Raw genomic sequence first — 19,549 nt, forward strand, 5'->3', positions numbered from 1 at the left:
AATTAATACATATGTAAAGAAATAATTATGCTGTAAGATAAATTCTTTTCTTCAAAATAGTTGCAAAGTTGCTGAATTTTTTGATGAATTAGTGAGTTAAAAACAATACATTTTAGTAACAAATAATAATAATATTACGCCATCGATTACAAATTATTATAATTAAATACTCAATTATTCTTCACAATTAAAGTCTATATTATATCAATACATTTTAATCAATAATTCAGAGGTGGATTAAAAATACATTTCATTTCACGATGCGGACGATAATAATATTTAAGATTCTTAATTGACCAAAATTTTTGCATCATATAAAGTTATTTTGCAGAATTAGTTTCATAAATTAATTTTTATTTCCAGTTCATCAAGACGAACGATAGATAGATAGACATTTCTTTTTATTTCCAGTTCATCAAGAGATATATATATATATATATATATATATATAGATAGATAGATAGATAGATAGATAGATAGATAGATAGATAGATAGATAGATAGATAGATAGATAGATAGATATTTCTTTTTATTTCCAGTTCATCCAAACTGTTGGGGGAGGAGGTGTGAAATTCACCCTTCCCCCACAAATGAATTTGATTTTATTGACCGTTTACAATCTGTTGCGTTAAAGCTAAGATTAGACTTTCTGTGACACCACACAGACAGGTTCACTACTAAACAACAGTCACTAATAATGAGATGCAGGTAGTTAAACGTTGACAGTAATAAATGTACATATATTAACCAGATCTCCATTCAAAACCACACTTGTATCCTAAAGCTGAATGTCTGGCATTAGGACCATCAGGCTGTGCATAGCCTGCAGGGCACCATTAAAGATAATTTACATCAGAAGCAGGAGTCTAATACCTGCTACGCTCGATTTTCTGTGCAGATTAGCCATGGTAATGCTGATTACCATTTCAATGGGTCGGATAATATGGGCTATTGTGTTTGCACAAGGGATTTCTGGAGGTTTACTGTAAAACATAAAAACCATCAGTATCTTACTGCGTCGACACTCCAGCTTATTTATAGTATGCCACACACCCACACAAACACTTTTTTTCAGGTATCAAATGCTCTTTCATTTAATCACTGCCATATTGTGTTATTAAAAGATAAATGAAGCAAGGCTCTGACCCATAATACTATCATTTTACGGGTGGAAATTAGCTCTTGAGCTAAAACCTGGTACTATGCATCTCTCCCCTTGAGGTTAATGTAAATTGTACGCTGTCCCTGTTTCTCTAAATAAAAATAAATAAATAAATAATAATAATAATAATCATTTTCCTAAAAAACCCCAAATAAAACAAGTCCTAAATTGAAAGCATTGCACGTGGCTGACAAGCACTCTACCTCTCCATTCAAAACAAAGTAGAATGCAAGTTCAATCAACAAACAACTTGCCATTCTAAATTATTAGTACATAAACCTGTCACATCTGATGGCCACTAAGAAAATTATGATATTAAAGTAACCAAAGTTATTGTGGTGAGACATGAAAACAACGAGTGAGAATTTTTTTTGTGAATTCTGTCCTCCAAACTAACATTTCACACTGTTACATCTATTGAGTGAAGTGTAATTTAAAGTACATTCAGACAAGAGTCAACTAATGAAGATGAATTGTGATCTCTGGACAATGTTTTTTTTGGCAAATTGCCACATGGTATTTTATATAATGTGCCATTTATTAAATATATTATTTGTTATATTTGTTAATAATGTTTGACATTTTTGTACATAACCTTTCAAATGTTTGTTTTGTGTCTCATACTGTATCTGTTTTCATACTAAAACAATTTTGCTAAAGTAAAACAAAAGAAAGCATGTTCGATGCTATAATGCTTATAAAAGCATAATAACTTAAAATGCGACAATTTAAAAAAAAGAGTTTGCTTTTCAAATGAAATTTTTGACTGTCTAAAAAAAACAAAAACAAACTAAGAACGTTGTACGAGCAAGCCCTGAAGATCAGGGCTTACCTTTTGATATGAAAGAGCCATCGGATGATTCACCCAGACAGATATGAAATGATCACACAAATGAGTCACAATAGAGTGATAGGCTATATTTATCTAAAGTTACATCATATAGCTATCTCCTGCACAAATAAAGAAAATAAGATCGTAAGAAAAAAGATACAGGGACTTTCTGTCCGCCTTAATAACATCTTAAAGACATCTTACCGATATCACCACAGTGTCTTCTCCTTTGAATTTCGGTATGTATTTGTCACCTCTGGTGATTTCCGATTCGTTAAGTGGCCTGAATCGGCACATCACCTTCACACAACATTCAGCTGCATCCACCATCGTGTATGATACCGATTTTATCTAACGAAACTTTCTCTCCGGTCAGCAGATCTAGTCATCCACCCAGCAGTCTGCAGAGGAATGCATCAATCAAACAATCAAAATGTCTCGATGCTTGCCAGCCGTTCAGCCCGTACGGTCCCTTCCTATTGGCTGGGCGAAAGAAGCGTTGAAACTGAAAACAATCTCAGATAAAACTCCTGGACACCGTTTTAAAACACCGTGTAACATATCATATAATCACTTAACAACAGTTTTGTTGTCGTTGGCGGTGGCTGTTAGTAGCTGAAGTCGATCGTTGGAAGAGCATCAGCACTGGACAGTTCCACCTCCTGCGGCTCCACGCGCTCTGACTGACGGCGAGCCGCTCCTTCCACGCGCGGTGCTGTCCAACAGCGCCTCTCAGCAGAGCTGCCCGTGACTGCAACAGCGACAGGGAGAGTTCATTAAAAGTGCCCCAGGCCAGTAGCCTACTCTTTTGCTAATTAAAAAGTGCCAAAAATAAAGAAATAAATAGCAGGGGAATTATCATATAATTTATGTAGCTACACTCATTTAGCCTATGCATCATCACAAGGTGCTTTTTTTAAAATACCGTAACATTACATGTACCCCACATCTACATTTGGTAATGTTCACTTGAATTGTAATTTCTGTAAATTCAGTTTTGAGTCAGTTGATCATATTTTCTTTAAATTACCCCTTGTCAAAGAATTTTGGTCTGACCTTTCAAAATTCCTTGCCTCAAAATCAAAATTGAACGCCGATCCAAGCCTGCTGTTCGCGCTCACCTTATCACAACTTATAGCTCGTTTACATCTCACCAGCGCACTTGGATCGGCGTTCGTAGATCGACTGGTAAAGACTGTATTTCAAAGATGGCTCCTGTCTGTATACGCGAAGTTGACTGTATGTTTAAAATATCTTCTTATTAAACTGTCTGGACACTGACAAAGTTCTCAATGCTTCGGTTTGAAGGTAGGGACCCTCATTATGCTACCGTGTTAGTGTGGGGCTATTTTGAGCCTTGTTAGTGGTATTAACAAGCGATTTTTATTTGTCATTACACTATGCCCAATATAGCGTTATACTAGCTTTATAGGCTAAACTGTTTTTAGAGATAAAACTATTTACATTCGATAATCATGAAAACAAATCTCAGATAACGGTTGACTAATGTGTAATTAGACCAAAGGTTCATTTTGCGCCGGAGTTCTCCTTTAACATTGTGTGACATAATCTGTTATTTAATTCACTGTAATCATAAAATAGAATACATATGTAATTATTTTATTGGCAAAATATTTAATTCATAAATGGCAAAATATTTAATTCATAAATGTACATGTTCTTTAGCAACCCCAATTAAATAATTTCCTTTGTGACTTTAATCACCTAATTATATGACACTAAAAACAATTAGGCTAACAACAAAAAAGTGTCAAAACTGTTAAATTGTATGACGAACTGTTGAATGTTGCGTAACTTGATCTACTGTCACATTGAATTGTGTATTATTGTATGTGTATTACCCACTATTTCTTTTTTATTGTCTTCCATTTTCTTTTTTCTCTTTATTTCTCTTTTGTAATGCTGTCATCCATTGTTGCTGTAGGCCTACTTAAGTGTTCAAGGTCCTGTTACCCATGTACTTACTATGTACTTATTATAGTAATTATAATTACTGGGTAATAACTAGGTACTAACCCTGAACCTACCCCTAACCCATGTACTTACCTTATATTAGCCAGTACTTTCTAGGTAAGTACACTGTAAGTACACGTAAGTACTGTAGGCTACTGTAAAAGGAAGCGTTACCGAAACTTTTGTTTATATCTGTATTATCTGATTTGTTCATAAATCATTACAAAAGTAACATTAGGCCTACATGTTGTCACAGTTATGTTCAGTTTGTCTTAGTTATCATGGACTTTTCATTCACATCATGTGTTCCTTTATTTGATTTTCCCGACAATCCGTTTTTCTACTGTTATTAGTTCATTCTGTTCAGGTGCAAGATTTGAGTCACTAAGTTCTTCCCTCACAGTCCTTCAGTGTTCGGTCTACGTTACATTTAGTGTGTGTTGCCTTGCCTGTCTGATTATTATGTGATTATCCTCATTAAACTTCGTATTGGAATTTTATTCTTCATCTTCTTCTGCCTTCCTGCACCCGTGACACATGTAAACAAAACAAGCGGACCAAACAATGCAACAGTAAAACAATATACATCGACCAATCAAAAAAAAAATGTATATAAGTGGAATGGAAACAATTAATTATCCAACAAGTATTTCCTGCTGGAGTGATAAAAAACAACAACTTTTTTGCATTCAATAATAGCGTGTGAAATTGAGAAATCATCCGCAGTGACCACTAGAGGTCGTTGTGTTGTGTCTGGCTGTTCAAGTCTTGTATGTTATGTGATGTCTGATACTTAATGTTTAACCTAAAAATGTTCCCACTAAATCTAAAATGTGATGGTGTTCCAGTGAGTACTGTAAAAGGTATAGCAACGATTCAGTTAGATCAGTGAAGTGGATCACAGTATATGATCCTTTAATGCAGTAGAATTAAAGAGCGGTGTATTTCTGCCTATAAACGCTGTTGGTCTCAGTGAAGGTCAATCAATGCAACTGTGTCTCCACAGAATGATTCCCAGGACAGCTTCTGCTGAACACACACGCAAAGAGGCTACAAGAGACAGTTTATATGCTGACTGGGAAATACGTTTTTTTTGGAACAGGTGTACAATATTGGAATAATACAATATGTCTTTAAGAATTATGAAATACAAATACAAAATACACACTTCCCCTTAGAAACCAAAACAAAGGTCTCACGGTGAGTTCATTGTTTTCATGCCAAAGCTCTCCTTGGCAGAGTCTCCTTGGCAACAGGCTGTAAACTCAAATCTGCTTCAGGCAAAGACGCAATGAAGACAAAGGACTGACCCTTAAAACACAAGGACGTAAACATTGGAACTAATTTGACTTCATTTAACTCAAACATTTCAATCCAGAGAGGCACGGATGAGTGACACTGGTGAGTCTTGCTGGTTTTAATGTACGTAAGCAGCAACAACAAAACATTGTTTTATGGTCTCTTATTTAATAAGTACTTTAACATAAAATTATTTGTCTTGGGAAGTTCTATGATGCATAACTTTATGCATTATAAATTGTTCTTTTTGGCTCACAAGAGCTTCTCTTTTTCTTATGCATAAATACATGATCATTCGTTTTTGTTTATTAGTCAATTATGAGCTGCTTTGGGGTGTTAATAAGTAAGCAAGAAAAAAAAAACGATTTGGTATGTATCATAGGTTAAAAAATACTTAAAATAGTATTGTACTGCACTATTAAGACAGAACTGCACCATTTTTTTTTACTGCATCACTTTTACATGTTGTGAATACTGAGGATGGTATTCATTACTAGTGCACCAGAACTGCAGCTAATTTCTGTGTTTGTGCATCTGCCAGAACACTAGAGCATGAATAAACATGAAAGAAGCAGCTTTGTGGAGCAGCTGTTGAAGGAAGAGCTTGAGGCTGTGACTCTGGGGCTGGAGCAGGGGATCTACTCCTGGGAAGAAATTGACCTGTCTCATGATTCACAAGGCTGCACTCCCCTTATCAGTGCCTGCAGGAGGGGTCTTACTAGGGTATGAGACGTTAGGGTGATATGATGAAAACTAGGCAGAAACTATAGCTGACTTCTGTGTAGTAAATCTAATGAGGTGTATTGTATTGATTGTGATAAAATGGGCATTATATTTCACTTAGTAGCGTTTCTACCACTTCCTGTTTTCTTTATTTAATAGCTGTATTAAAGATTACACAATTAGTTTTAAGGATACTAATATACAGTCCAGCATCACTGGGGGCACTGCATTGTTTGTATTGTTCCTTTTGTTTGTGTCTGTGCATTGGTTATGAGGATTTTGCAGTGACTCTTTGTGTAGGTTACTAAGTGGTGACAAATGACATGTTTTGATGAGTGGGTGAATAATTCACTCAATCAATTCATTCAGGAATGAAAAAGACTATGATTTCACCCTCTACTCTATACCTTTATTTATTTGATGGGACAGCCATGTAGCGGTGTTCAAAACATCTGGAAGTTATCGAGTGCGCTCTCATAATGTACCTCAACCAGGGGTCGGCAACCTATAAGGGATAATCACTGAAATGAGACAATAGCTAATGAAATGTATGTAGGCCTATTTCATTTAGTTAAAGTCCCTCGAACTTGCATTCAGATGTACATTTTGAGATAACTATTCATCATAGTCACACAGCCTTTTTTTATAAGTTAGGTGATATAATACTATTAAAGTGTGAGATTTTAACCTGTGCTGGTGCGCAGATTCGACAAACCATTCATGTGACCAGAGGTGCGCACTTCAGTAATTATCCATAAGGTTACCGACCGCTGCGCTGAGAATACATGCACTGTGAGAGTCAAGGTGAATAAATTCCCAGATCTTGACAGAAGAGCACTTCCACTGCACTCATGGTACGTTTACACGACAATAATGAAACGTTTTTCTTTGCGTTTTTCGCTTACAGACGCCATTTTCAGAGCGATTCCCATTCACGTGGATCCGTGAAAATGACTAAAAATGCTGTATTATGCATGCCAGGGCAGTAGCTGGTGATGTCACTTTGTAAAAACACTACACGGCTACTGAACACGTAATACGCATGTGCATGACGTCACTTTTTTCACAAACTCGCGTTTTTGTAGTTTACACAGACGATATCGGTATCGTTTTCAATCGTTTGGCCTCCAAAACCCTGTTGTCGTGTAAATGAACGGCCAAAATGAATAAAAAGTTTTCAGTTTTCCCTCACTCATTTAGTGGGCTATATTAGTGGAGTAATATAGGGAATGGTGCAACGGGGGCAATTTTGAATAGCCAAGTGTTTATGAGTGTGTCATTGAACCATTTACTCAACCAATTAGTTCAAAATTACTGACTCATTCACAGCGCAATGGCAATTTTGATGTTGCTTCTTTTTGAACGATTTTCACTAGTGGAACAAACATATTAAAGTAACTGCTAATGCTGTGTCAAAAATGGAGGTTACTCAATATTAACTTATTGTTTATTTAAAGGGGTCATATAATGCCATTTTTGTACAAGCTAATATGATTCTTTAGGGTCTAAATTAAAAGTTTGTAATATACTTTAATTAAAAATTCTCATTAGTATTGTAAGAAAACACTTATTTACCTGGTCAAAAACAGCTCTGTTTTCAGCACGCCGTTTCAGTGCATATGACTTTTAATGATAATGAGTTTTGCTCACCCCGCCTCTCTGTTCTGCGCATACACCGTTTGTAACACAATAACACAATAACCATAACGCGTTGTTCATTATAAACGTGGGATTATGAATTATATTGAGAACGTTGTACATAGAAAACATGCTGTAATGTACCCTGAGTGTAAACCGACGCATTCATCGTGAAGCGTGCAGCTGGCGATTTGCAAAGATTAATATAAATATTAATATAAAGATTAATAAAACGTTACACTCACTTTAGTTCTTCTGAAGGTTCAGCAGGAACACGAATAGGTTCCGATCCTTTATTCAGGAGCAGCTGCTTAGCAAAACCAGCTTTACACTGATCCTCGTTTATAAAGCAGTCCACTGAGAAATGATTCGGCAAACATGAGAGCATTGACGTTGCTCGTGGGGAATATTCCCTTCGAAAACAGAACTCAGCCACTGCGTCTTCAGCGGTTCGGATTTAGGAACATTAAAATGACTGCTGTGTTATTGCACCCAAGAACAGAACACCACAATCGCTTAGACGCCATTCTGCTCATAGACAGTGCTCCAGCATTTCAACAATGACCGCGCCGATCCGCGCGGACTATGATTGACAGGACGAGCGAGGGCGGGTCTGTGTTGAATCGCTGCTGTCAATCAACCATCGCGGGAGGGGCGTCCGACCGTGTGACGTCACACGGTCGAACGGCTTGATTTGAGGCAGGGGAAAACATATAAGGAGATTAAAACAAAAACACTGGATGGATTTTGATCATTATATGATGGTTGTGTACAGGCACTGCCAACACACATTTCAGTACAATCAACTTGTAAAAGTGCATGTACCATTATATGACCCCTTTAATTGTTGTAATATCACACTTGCAATCGTGATGTTGGTCTTAATATCACCACCATCATATGTGCATTGCTTAAACTACATACACATACATTTTGAACACAGGTGATGCATTTCCTTCTGGAAAGAGGAGCTGATGCAACACTGTGTAACCATAGCAACCAGACAGCTCTTCATGTTAGTCAACCAGCACTCCAGGGGGAGCTGTTGATGGCTATGATGAGAGACGGACCGCACCAGAGGCAGCTCTCACTAGCAGCCTGGTGGGGAGATCTCTACTGTCTACAGGACCTGATGGTGAGCAGCTCAGACTTTAACTTACACTTGCCATTTGACTGTTTGAAATGTGATATCAACCCTAGGTTCAGACAAAGCAGGCCAGACTCCACAGGGAGATCTCTGATGGATCAGTATTGGCCATCTGTCATGATATATTTTTACACTCACCTCAGGCAATGGCTGGAAGGAATTACAACAAACGAGTCTTATATTGTTTATGTGTTGCAGGCCCGGACAGACTTGATGGACTTAAATAAACAGAACAGAGATGGTCTGACCCCACTGATGCTGGCTGTAAGGGATGTGGATCTGTTTGAAGGACTGCAGATGCCGTGGGACTATCAACCCGTGGAAGTGGTGAAAGAACTTGTGTCTCTTCAGGTGTAAGGAATTTCAATTTGATTAAGTTTACTTCTTGGATCTGTAATATATAAAAATCAAATACAAAGGTAAGGTATTTGATTTCGTAGGCCTCTCATGAAAAATCGTCACTGATCCACATGTTCTGATTTCCAGTGACACAAGGATGCTTGATCGGAGAGGTCACACTGCTCTGTGGCACGTCTCTCAGATCAAGAGCACCAAGAAGGAAGATCTCTTTAGAATAATGGAGTCTTCAATGCAAACAGGTAAAACGCTGCATGCTTTAACACTTTTCTTTTCATAAATTGTGGAAGAGATTACATGGTGCATCAAATGTCCTATCAATGTTTTGTATTTTTATTTATTTGTAGTACAATTATTTACAAACCGGTTTATGTTCTCAATGCATTTACTCATTTTAGTGTTTGTATTGTATTTTGGAGATACAATATTCTCGTGTCTGGACGCGTCTTATTGGTCAACGAGTCCTTCTGTACACTCCAGCTGCCGTCCTACACGTGGCTGTTGCACACCAGTTTCAGATAAGATGAAGGTCAGGTGCTTTAACACGACTTACTCATTAATGCAGTGAACATTGCCAGTGTCCACCACAGAAATCCATGTGAACTGTGTGAACAAAAGCGGACAAATATAATTACAGCATAAACTGCATAAAATAATAAATATGTCTCAGTGGGAATGTAAAGGCAAAACCAATTAAATGTAGTTTATTTGCTCTGAAATGTTTTAATTAAGCCCTTCATGGCGTTCCACTTGGCTGAGCCTTGGTCACAGCAGGCATCACAGCTGGCTAATGATGGTGTTTGTTAGTTGATTGAACGGACCACCTCCAGATGGTCAGTAGTCAACAGGTGAATTAGTCATGTGTGATTCTGTGAGAGGTTATTGTATGGGACGGTCAACCTCACAGCTTTTATGCAGTTTTGTTTCTTGCTGCATACCAGCTGTGTCATTTTAAACCTTTCCTTTACTGAACTTTAAAGTCACCATGAAATCAAAATTGACAATTCAAATTTTTCAGGAAATATTGCTGTATTTATTATAAATGATTTATCTATAAACTTTTTTTTTTTAATTCACGTGCCCTCATAAACTAACTCTTTCCCTGCCAGCAATTATTTTTAAGTTGCCAGTCACCTGACCACCAGCATTTTTGATCATTTTCACAAAACTTTCATGGCCCCCAGAATATTTTGTTGTATGAATATTTGAACATGCAATATAGTCAAACGAATTAACAGAGCATATCTAGCTTAATGCTTTCTTTTTTATCAACACTTGAATGTCGAGAAAATCACGTTTTTGTCAAAGACTACAACGTGCATAAGCAATGCTTTTATTGGTTGTCTCGGTTTCTTTTTTAACGTGCTTTGATCTGGAGATTTTATACTTTTTCAGAAGACCGTATAACAGTAAAAACATGGATTGCTGGAAAATTCCATCAATGGCCGGGAAGCGTTGTGTCATAAACAATGGAAAATTCCATCAATGGCGGGAAAAGAGTTCATCAAAATAACTTCCCCTCTTGCAACGATATCTCTTCTCTTCCCTAATGATGTTTTTCGGCTTGAGGGCGGGACAACCTGTCACTCACATAAGATCACAGTAATAGCAAACCACAATGATCCAATCAATTCCCGATACACAAAATCGAGTCCAGTCCTATATTTTTTTCTTGTTCAAGAAGCCGTTTCACTCAGATATACATCAGAATAGGGAAGAAAAGACTATTGCAACTTCTGTTTAATGCCGACTTAATTTTTTTGCAGAAAGAATCAGCTGAGATTATCATTGCTCAAAAGAACAATGCAGACATCCACCAAGGTGAGTTCCTAGAATAGACTTAACAAACATTAATTATGCTCATCCTAGAAAACAGAATGTCAGAGGTACTGTACACCTGCTGAATCATTCCAGAAGGACAGTGATTCTCTGTTCACTGGGCTTTCAAACACCCCCTTTGGCAGCAACCACCACCCTGAAACACACACTCACACACACTGCAGCCTCAGACTCTCAGCCCATCCCTCAGAGGATCCATGACAATAGGAGGGGTGTGTCTGACTCTGCTTTTTGGGCTCCTCTGTTTCGACTGACTCAGACTACACAGAGTCATCAGCAGAGAACCTCTGACACTCGCAGATAAGGATTATGTAAGACTCAGAGGAACTGTAAAACATTTGGTTTCAGTGAGGCTTGGGCTACTTTAGAGAGGACAGACTTTATGAAAGGTAATTATTTTGTATACACACACACACACACAAAGTTTGGGGTCGGTAAGATGTATTAAATGTTTTTAACAGAAGTACTCACAAGGTTGCATTTATTTGATCCAAAATACAGTATACACAGTAATATAAGGAAACATATTACAATTTAAAATAGCTGTTTTCAATTTAATATATTTAAAATGTAATTTATTCCTGCGATGTCAAAGCTAAATTTTCTGTAGCTATTATTCCAAACTATTCTTATTGTATACTGTGTATATATAGATATATATTTAATAGTTTTCTGATAACTACATGAAAAGTGATGTCTATGTGTATATGATAAAAGGATGAATGCTTCTAGGGACATTTTGACAAACACATTTCATTTAATAATATTCATGTACGATGATATATAGATCTTAAAATGTTGGTGGATTTAATTTGAATGAATTTGTATTGGTTTTAGTGTTGCCTGTGGATAGTGGATCTAGTTTTTTGTGAGTTTTTATACTAGCTCTACAGTATAACCATTAGGAATGAGTGTATTTGGATGTCTCTGCAGATAACAGGATTTGCTTTGAGGGCTGTATGGAGCCAAAGATGGACATCAGACAAGACAAAGATGAGAGGAAACGAAGCAGGTTAGCCATCTGACTGCATACACACTCCTTCATCACTTCCTCAAACTAAATTAGCATTCAGATAAACAAGAGAGCCAATCATGAGTCAACAAATCAGACTTAAACACCAACACCAGCAGCTGTGTATACATAAACTGCACAAACAAACTGCCCTCACAAACAATCTGCCTGCATGAAACCCCATGTCCGTTCAGTGGCTCCCTCTCATTTCTACACAAAGGCCGTACAGAGGAGTACGGTTACAGGATCAAGCCGTCGTCAACATAAGACTATGATTCCAGGGTGTGCCATTATCCACAGAGAGAGAGAGAGAGAGAGAGAGAGAGAGAGGGGGGGGGGGGGGGGGGGGGGGTTAGCTCTGCCCATTTAGCTCTGCCCTTACTTTTCAGAATAATTCAGCACATTTCTCAAAAGAGGATATAGCTAATTTTTAAATGCTTTGAAAAATATGAACATGCTAATGTAAATTTTTCACTCAGTCGGACTTCATCCTTACCCAGCCTATGGAACAGTAGAAAAGACTGGGGCAAAATAAGGCCTTTGCATCCATCACTCAGTTTGACTTCCTCCTCAATACCCGTTCTCCCTGCTGCTCATGCCACTCAGCTCAGCAAATCTGCACCAATGCTGATGAACCCTCTTCTTGATGCAAGTGTGCTGCTGAAAGCACGGGCTAACATTCATAACAGTAAGTATAGACAGTTGTTAATTGCGAAAAAAAAAAATCTTGTATTAAAAAATTACAGAAGCAGATAAATAGATATACAGAAGGACACATACAGAATGCATAAATGCACTTCCTGGAATGCAGTTTGACAGATTACATTGGAAAAAACAAGCACAGTAAAACATTAAAACTGTACTTACATGCATCAGCTGAAATGCAAGTTGGTCCATGAGTTAAGGCTAATAGCTTGTTTGCAGTCATGTGATTCTGATGACGAGTGAAATTCAGATGGAGGGCAGGAAGTGAAAAGCAGAATGGAGCAAGATGGAGGAAAGTCCGTACTGTGCTGGTTAAGAAAGGTATAAATAGAAAATCACAACATATGTTGGACGTGATCCTTATGTTATGAAGAAGAGATATTTTTCTACTGAATTGAAAGACTTATCTGCCATCGTCCCGCCATGTTGAGTTCTGGATCTGATTTGTTTATATTGCGCTGCCTTTCTTCTAGTGAGTTTAGGGCAGTATTTTGATTTTCTGTCGTGATTGTAAAAAATGTCGCCATTTAGGTCATCCACTCTGAATCGAGAATTGCCAATGAAACTCATATCATCTCTCCGGGAGAAAACTGAACAATGTAATACGCTTTTATCCGCCTTTAAAAACACTAAAGGAAGCAGGTTGAGGAGGTGACGGGAAGACACCGGATAGTGTTTTTGAAAGTTTTGTATTTTGTTTGGTTTAATAATTAACATTAGATTTGCGACTGTCAATCGGCTTGTGAATTAACATGCACGCAGCCACTTCAAAAAGGTTCACAAGCTTCTGTGGATTTGATTTTGGTTGTCATTTGTTGAAATAAATGCAAAAAAAAAAATAGTGTCTGTCCGCTGAATGTAACCCTCTCCGATTATCCTCCGTGGCCATATGGGAAAGTGAATTTTTACAATGACAACAATAAAACTTCAGTTGCATTTCACCTTTCCAACAAAGAAATTGATCGACTTCTGTCAGCTTGTTGAACACATTTATAAGCAGCAGCGCGTGACTGTTTTCACGGTAACCAATCAACATTTCTACAGAACTTCAGTGAAAACATCAAATGATCATGCAATGCGATAAAATAGCTTCTCTTCCCTGCAAACAATACAATGAAGATTGTGAATATTTAACCAAGTCAATAACAAAACAAAAGGTAAGCAGGTATCCATATTTATTTCAGTATCAGCAGATGCAAAATGCCATTAAAAGGGACAACTTTTAAAGTTAAGAAACGATAAAAGTTAAGTACACGATAAAAGCTTGTGGTTTCTCGGTTTGAGCAACCATAAACGATGCAAAACAGGCATTTTGAGTTTGCGATAGTGCTTCCTATGTAGAAAATTGCTTCCTGCCCTCCATCTGCATTTCACACCACAGCAACGCAGTGACGTGATGTCATGTGCAAACAAGCTATACACACGGCGCCGACAGATGTCAACCAACACATTCAGCAAATTTAGTCGTTTACTCCTGTCGGCGTCTGTTGCAGTTTGTTCTCATTGACTGTGCATTTTCAATCGGCATTTGTTGGTAGGTCGTAGAATGTCTGAGCAGTGATGAATTTTGCCAGCATCTGCCTTTAGTAAAACTGCATGCAATCCAGAAGGTAGCTATATCATGGAGCACTATGGAGTTCACAATGGAGATGTGTTCATAGCCAGAATCAATAGAGCCCTGGTGTAGCTCCTCAAATAGTCCAGATTACCTTGAATGTTACATAGTTTCACTGCTTTCCCAGGGCTCAAGAAATTCTACATTGCTCTCTATATTGCTGATAAGACTGGAGGAGTTTCCAAAGAACATCTGCAGATAATGCACTGCGTATATGATGAACAAGAAGGGAAGTAGTGCCAGTGTTAGTCATTTCTGTATTATTAGGGTAGTTTGTGATCCAGGAGACATTTACTTGTATTGCCTGGAGATTGTCCTACAATTAGAAAAACAGAATGAATTGAAAGAAGCTGGAGAAGTCACAATCTCAGAGAACAGAATCCTGACAGAAGTAGGAGTAGGTAAAGCATGAAGAACAGCCTCTCCATAATTTTCATAATAAGTGAGAGCAACTGGTTTGTAGTCGTTTGTGGTTCTGGGGCAGCCCATCTTTTGCAAAACATCCTTCAGATTTTGTGACAGGATGATCCAGCTGCTGTGCATCTTCAACCCCCAATGTCTGATTTCAGCAGACCCCAGAATCTTGATCAGCTGCAATAGCCTGAGAAGAATGAGTGTGGTAACTTTTTCGTCAGGCGACAGTATTGGTGCAGATGAGGAGTAGAATTATAGCATGCTAGTGCTGGGGTAATGTTATGGACATTACCACTGAGCTGCTCTGAAACTACTCCTCGTCTGCACTAATACTTTGTATGATCTATAAGGGGGAGGCTTGCAGGATGTTCAAGAAGTATTTTTCAAACAAAAAGTATGTTGCCTACCTTGTGGTTGGTGTGTGACCAAAAATGAGGACATGTACTTGCTTATTAATGGGGCTGAAGGTAACTCTACTTTTAAGTTGTGTCTGTGTGCAAATTTGATTGCCATGAATGAAAAATACTGTTGAGAAGGTTGTCACATGAAGGGAAAGCATATAATAAAACTTTTTAATTAACTACAGGGCTTAGAGCTGTTGACACAGGGGATGACAATAACAGGAAAAAGGTGAGGGAAATCTTATAAAAATAAATACAAATAATAAAAGTAAAAAATCTTGACTTTAATAGCATTTTGATTATTGTGATGTGATTACCAGACGCCACCTACTCTATGTTCAAGGACACCCAAACATCTCACTCCTCTGGACATTAGATACACAGATGGTTCTGTACGTTCAAGCCTCGAGCACCCACTGATCTTAAAACAAAGCAGCATCTTGCCCATCTCATCACAATCTGGACGAAGATTGGAAAGGAACTCTAGCCAGTCTTCCCGAAGATCCAGAGGCACCAGAGCGGGCAGTGAAGAGAGCAACTCCTGCAGCAGTAGTAGCCAAGAGGAGGATGAGACTGTGCCTCAAGATGCACACAAGATACTTGTGGGATTAGAGAAGTCACTAAATTTGGAATTAGGGACCTATTTGGATTTTCAGGATTTAGTCAGTTCTGTAATTAGCAATACCACAAAAGATAAAAACAATATAATTTCAGACAACAATAAAGGCTATACAGCTATCGAATCATTGACTGTTAGGGAGATCGAGGCTAATACGAGATCTTCCAAGTCTTCCAAAACAATTGAAAACTCAAAGGATCTTCACAGAAAGTGTCCAACTTTGGACTGCTGCTCTGTTTCTGAAGGACACAAAAGCATAGTCAGGGAAATACATCCTTTAGTCGGAGAATCCTGTTTTATCGCAGATGAGAAGCACTTTACCACTGTGGATATTACTGAAGTAGAGCAAACTACAGATGAAAAGAACAAACCAGTTAAGACAACTAAAGGAAATGACAGGAAAGGCAAAACATCTATTCAGACAAACCAGTCATTCAATGTTCTGGCACACAGAAATCAAAGTACTGTTAAAAGTACAAGGAACAGGATAAATTCACCAATTCAATCAAAGCTGCAACTTAGAGAAAGTAAACCCACAAGCCTAGTAACTGCAGGAGAGACTACTAACAAATATTTGCCAAGAGCAACTACAATAGCTCGCAAAAAAACAGCAGATGTAGGCCCAACAACAAAAAGGATCTCTGAACCTTTTCAGCACACGAGGTCAAGTGATGAGAAGAAAGTAAACAATAACAGTCAAAAGCAAATTCACAGAGATCCGAGAAGTGCAAGAGCTGCCAAAAAGCCTGCATCAGGAGTAGCACAGCGAGCAAGGTCTGCTGTCGATTATGTCACTTACAATGACATGTTTCTGAAGATCAGTCAGGGAGATGAAGGTCCAGCAATCTATGAAATGTTTGCAACTCCAATTTATGAAAATCTCAGAGTAGACTGTTTAGCGGAGAAAGCAAGACAGGTTCATACAGCGCTTCAAGTTAAAAGACAGATAAATGGAAAACCGAGGGGCCAAAATACAGTGGAGGTTAACCGAAGGAAACAAGCGCAATCTGAGAGATCCAGTCGAGCTAAGTGCAGGCATCTCAAGCGGAGCGATAATGTTACCAAAGGGATGAAGAAACACCCACCTCCTTCAGAGAATAAATGCCATGTCATTATAACTTCTACTTGTGGAACTGTCCAGAAGAAATCTGAAATGCCCATCATTACGGGTGATGGGAGGGAAATTTCAGGCGTTGAAAGACAATGTACTTCCGTACTGTCAGTGATTGAAGAAGTACTTTCCAACACTGTGCCCAAAACAAATCTCATTACGGACATAACACATCAAGTACAGACTCAAATGGATGCAGGTGTTAAAAGTGAACCTGAAATATCATGTGAGAGCAGATTGCCCACGCAGCCACTGATCAATACATGGACAAGTGACGGAGCAGTATCACCTGTGCACCAGAGGTTTCTAGATGAAGCCAGTGATGGACCTCTCACTGATGACCTGCTGCGGTCTTTGGCAGAGGAGTTGATCTCACTTGAGAAAAGAGATGTTGAAACACTCAAGACTGAAAATGGAGATGGCACAGAGTTTAAACATAACTTGCCTTCAAAATTTAAGACATTTCTAAATAAGGTAACATTCTAACATATTTCACTTGTACATAGTGTCAGGGTAGCCAGCAATGCTCCTGGAGAGATCCTTTTCTGCTGACTTCAGCTCCAACCAGCTTCAATACACCTGCCTGCAATTTCAAGTAACCCTGAACACCTTGATTTGCTGGTATGGGTGCATTTTATTGGGGTTGGAGTTGAACTCTGCAGGATGGTAGCTCTCCAAAAGCAGGGATGACTACCCCATTCCTTAAGTTGATATTCTATGGCTCATCACATTGAGTTTCTTTCATCCATCAGGGTGTTTCCTCAGGTGAACTACACAACACTCTCGGATCTTGCTCACATGATGCTATTACATGGACAAAAGGAGAGGTTCTGGGTAAAGGAGCTTATGGGACAGTAGGTGTTTAAAAGATAAACATTTCAAAGCACCATTTTTAGCTTTAAAATAAAAATGATTTTCAAAATGTTCTCCAAGCACAATCTGATATAAAGGTTTTATGTTTCTCATTTTGTTCTATATTTTAATTTATAGGTGTATTGTGGGCTAACCAGTCAAGGTCAGCTGATTGCAGTAAAACAGGTGGCACTGGATGCTTCAACTTCAGAGATGGCAGAAAAAGAATATGATCGCCTGGAAAGAGAGGTGGAGCTTCTTAAGAACCTTCATCACACTAACATAATTGGTTTCTTGGGAACAGCTCTCTGTGAGAATACTGTAAGCATATTCATGGAGTATGTTCCAGGTGGCTCCATCTCAAATATCCTGAGTCGGTTTGGACCATTGCCAGAGAAGGTCTTTGTTCTATACACTCAACAGATTCTGGAAGGTGTTGCCTATCTTCATGCCAACAGGGTCATCCATAGGGATCTGAAGGGGAACAACATCATGCTTATGCCCACCGGAGTGATCAAGTTAATCGACTTTGGTTGTGCTCGTCGTCTTAGCTGTCTTCAGACCTCAAATGGAAGTAAGAGTGACCTTTTGAAGTCTGTGCATGGTACTCCATACTGGATGGCACCAGAGGTGATAAGTGAGACAGGTCATGGACGGAAATCAGACATCTGGAGCATTGGCTGCACTGTGTTTGAAATGGCCACAGGAAAACCACCCCTTGCACACATGAACAAGATGGCAGCCCTTTTTTACATTGGAGCTAGAAAGGGCTTAATGCCTTCTCTGTCTGATGACTACTCTACACATGCAAAGCACTTTGTCCAGGCTTGCCTAACCAGGTACATTGTTCTTTTACTCAAAAATGAAGAAATATTTGCTCTGGTTCTTTTTGTAAAGTTTTTAAATCCACTGTAAATATTCAGCCTGTTTTCCACATATTTCTTGTGTGCTTTGTAACAGTGGGAAATATTTTCTGTTTGCAGAGATCCAAGGCAACGACCGTCAGCAGAGGAACTGTTAAGACATCCATTCATCTCTCATCACAGCCAAACCTGCAATAGACCAGTGAACTGAAAACTTATTCACCAAATCAAAAAGTAACTTTTTAAAACAATGATACAAAGCAAATTGACCATGTGACCCAACATTTGACATGGGGAAAATATAATTTACTAAAACACATTAAAGAACTGTAAATAGTCATTTGACAAACGTGGCAATAAGCTTTTAACACAAATGATCAAATACACAAAGACTGAGGTTAAGGTAGTGGAAACCATATCATTTATTAAATCTAAATAAAATGGGGGTGGGTGGGGGGGGGGGGAGGGGGGAAGTGCCAGAGTTTGCACTTGCCTTATCCAACTGCAATTCAGTGATCAAAAGTAAAATGATGGTTTGTACAATGCTGGCCTCGTTTACCAATAGCCTCACACCGAAAAAATCTAAATCAAAAGATCAAAACCATTCATCCATATTCAGAAATAATGTTGGAGGGCCTGTGAAAGCCCAGATCTCTTTGGGTCAGCACTGTGATAATGAAATCAATCTCTTTTTACCCACCTGTTGTTTCTTGTTATTTGTTATTGACTTACAGAGTTGCACACATAGGCTACTGCTTCAAGCCAAGAAATATATAAAAATGCACTTCACAGCGAAGGTTATGTAAACTTCATAGAACTACACTTTTTGAGGCACAACCTTTGGCATCCAGCTTAAGGTCATCTTGAAGGTCAAAAAAGGTACAAATTGCATGGCCTCTGACAACATGCCAGGTAATTGGCAGGGTGTATATTGCCCTTCTGGAACAGGGAACACCAGTTCAAACATCACTGGAAGGCTGTGCTA

General features: G+C 38.4%; 2 protein-coding genes across 4 annotated transcripts in view; one reads left to right on the plus strand and one right to left on the minus strand.

Moving 5' to 3' along the window:
- kif5c (kinesin family member 5C) overlaps nt 1-2,673 on the minus strand; it is a 30,859-nt gene extending 28,186 nt beyond the window's left edge. The window contains 1 exon segment of the mRNA XM_056251907.1: nt 2,200-2,673. Coding sequence (XP_056107882.1) covers nt 2,200-2,325 — 126 coding nt within the window. The 5' untranslated portion in view covers nt 2,326-2,673.
- Nucleotides 2,674-5,173: 2,500 nt separating this feature from the next.
- map3k19 (mitogen-activated protein kinase kinase kinase 19) lies at nt 5,174-19,015 on the plus strand. Of its 3 annotated transcripts, XM_056251911.1 has the most exons (15): nt 5,174-5,370; nt 5,810-5,991; nt 8,573-8,764; nt 8,975-9,129; nt 9,263-9,375; nt 9,553-9,662; nt 10,900-10,954; nt 11,906-11,984; nt 12,464-12,672; nt 15,305-15,348; nt 15,440-17,323; nt 17,602-17,703; nt 17,840-18,022; nt 18,125-18,540; nt 18,685-19,015. In XM_056251911.1, exons 2-15 carry the CDS (start codon nt 5,821-5,823, stop codon nt 18,773-18,775), a joined length of 3,804 nt encoding a protein of 1,267 aa, XP_056107886.1. In that variant the 5' UTR covers nt 5,174-5,370; nt 5,810-5,820; the 3' UTR covers nt 18,776-19,015. The 3 variants fall into 3 exon arrangements, with proteins under 3 accessions (XP_056107886.1, XP_056107885.1, XP_056107884.1); XM_056251910.1 differs by having other exon boundaries at nt 5,178-5,395; nt 17,840-18,540; XM_056251909.1 differs by having other exon boundaries at nt 5,178-5,370; nt 17,840-18,540.
- Nucleotides 19,016-19,549: the final 534 nt, after the last annotated feature.

Source organism: Rhinichthys klamathensis, unplaced genomic scaffold (genome assembly GCF_029890125.1).
Source record: "Rhinichthys klamathensis goyatoka isolate OS25496 unplaced genomic scaffold, OSU_Roscu_1.1 h1tg000090l_1, whole genome shotgun sequence".
Lineage (NCBI taxonomy): Eukaryota > Metazoa > Chordata > Actinopteri > Cypriniformes > Leuciscidae > Rhinichthys > Rhinichthys klamathensis.

Coding starts and splice junctions, on each gene's coding strand:
- map3k19 (XM_056251910.1), top strand. CDS start 5,821: ATGAATAAACATGAAAGAAGCAGCTTTGTGGAGCAGCTGTTGAAGGAA. Junction 5,992..8,572: donor GCAGGAGGGGTCTTACTAGG/GTATGAGACGTT, acceptor TTTTGAACACAG/GTGATGCATTTCCTTCTGGA. Junction 18,541..18,684: donor GTCCAGGCTTGCCTAACCAG/GTACATTGTTCT, acceptor TTCTGTTTGCAG/AGATCCAAGGCAACGACCGT.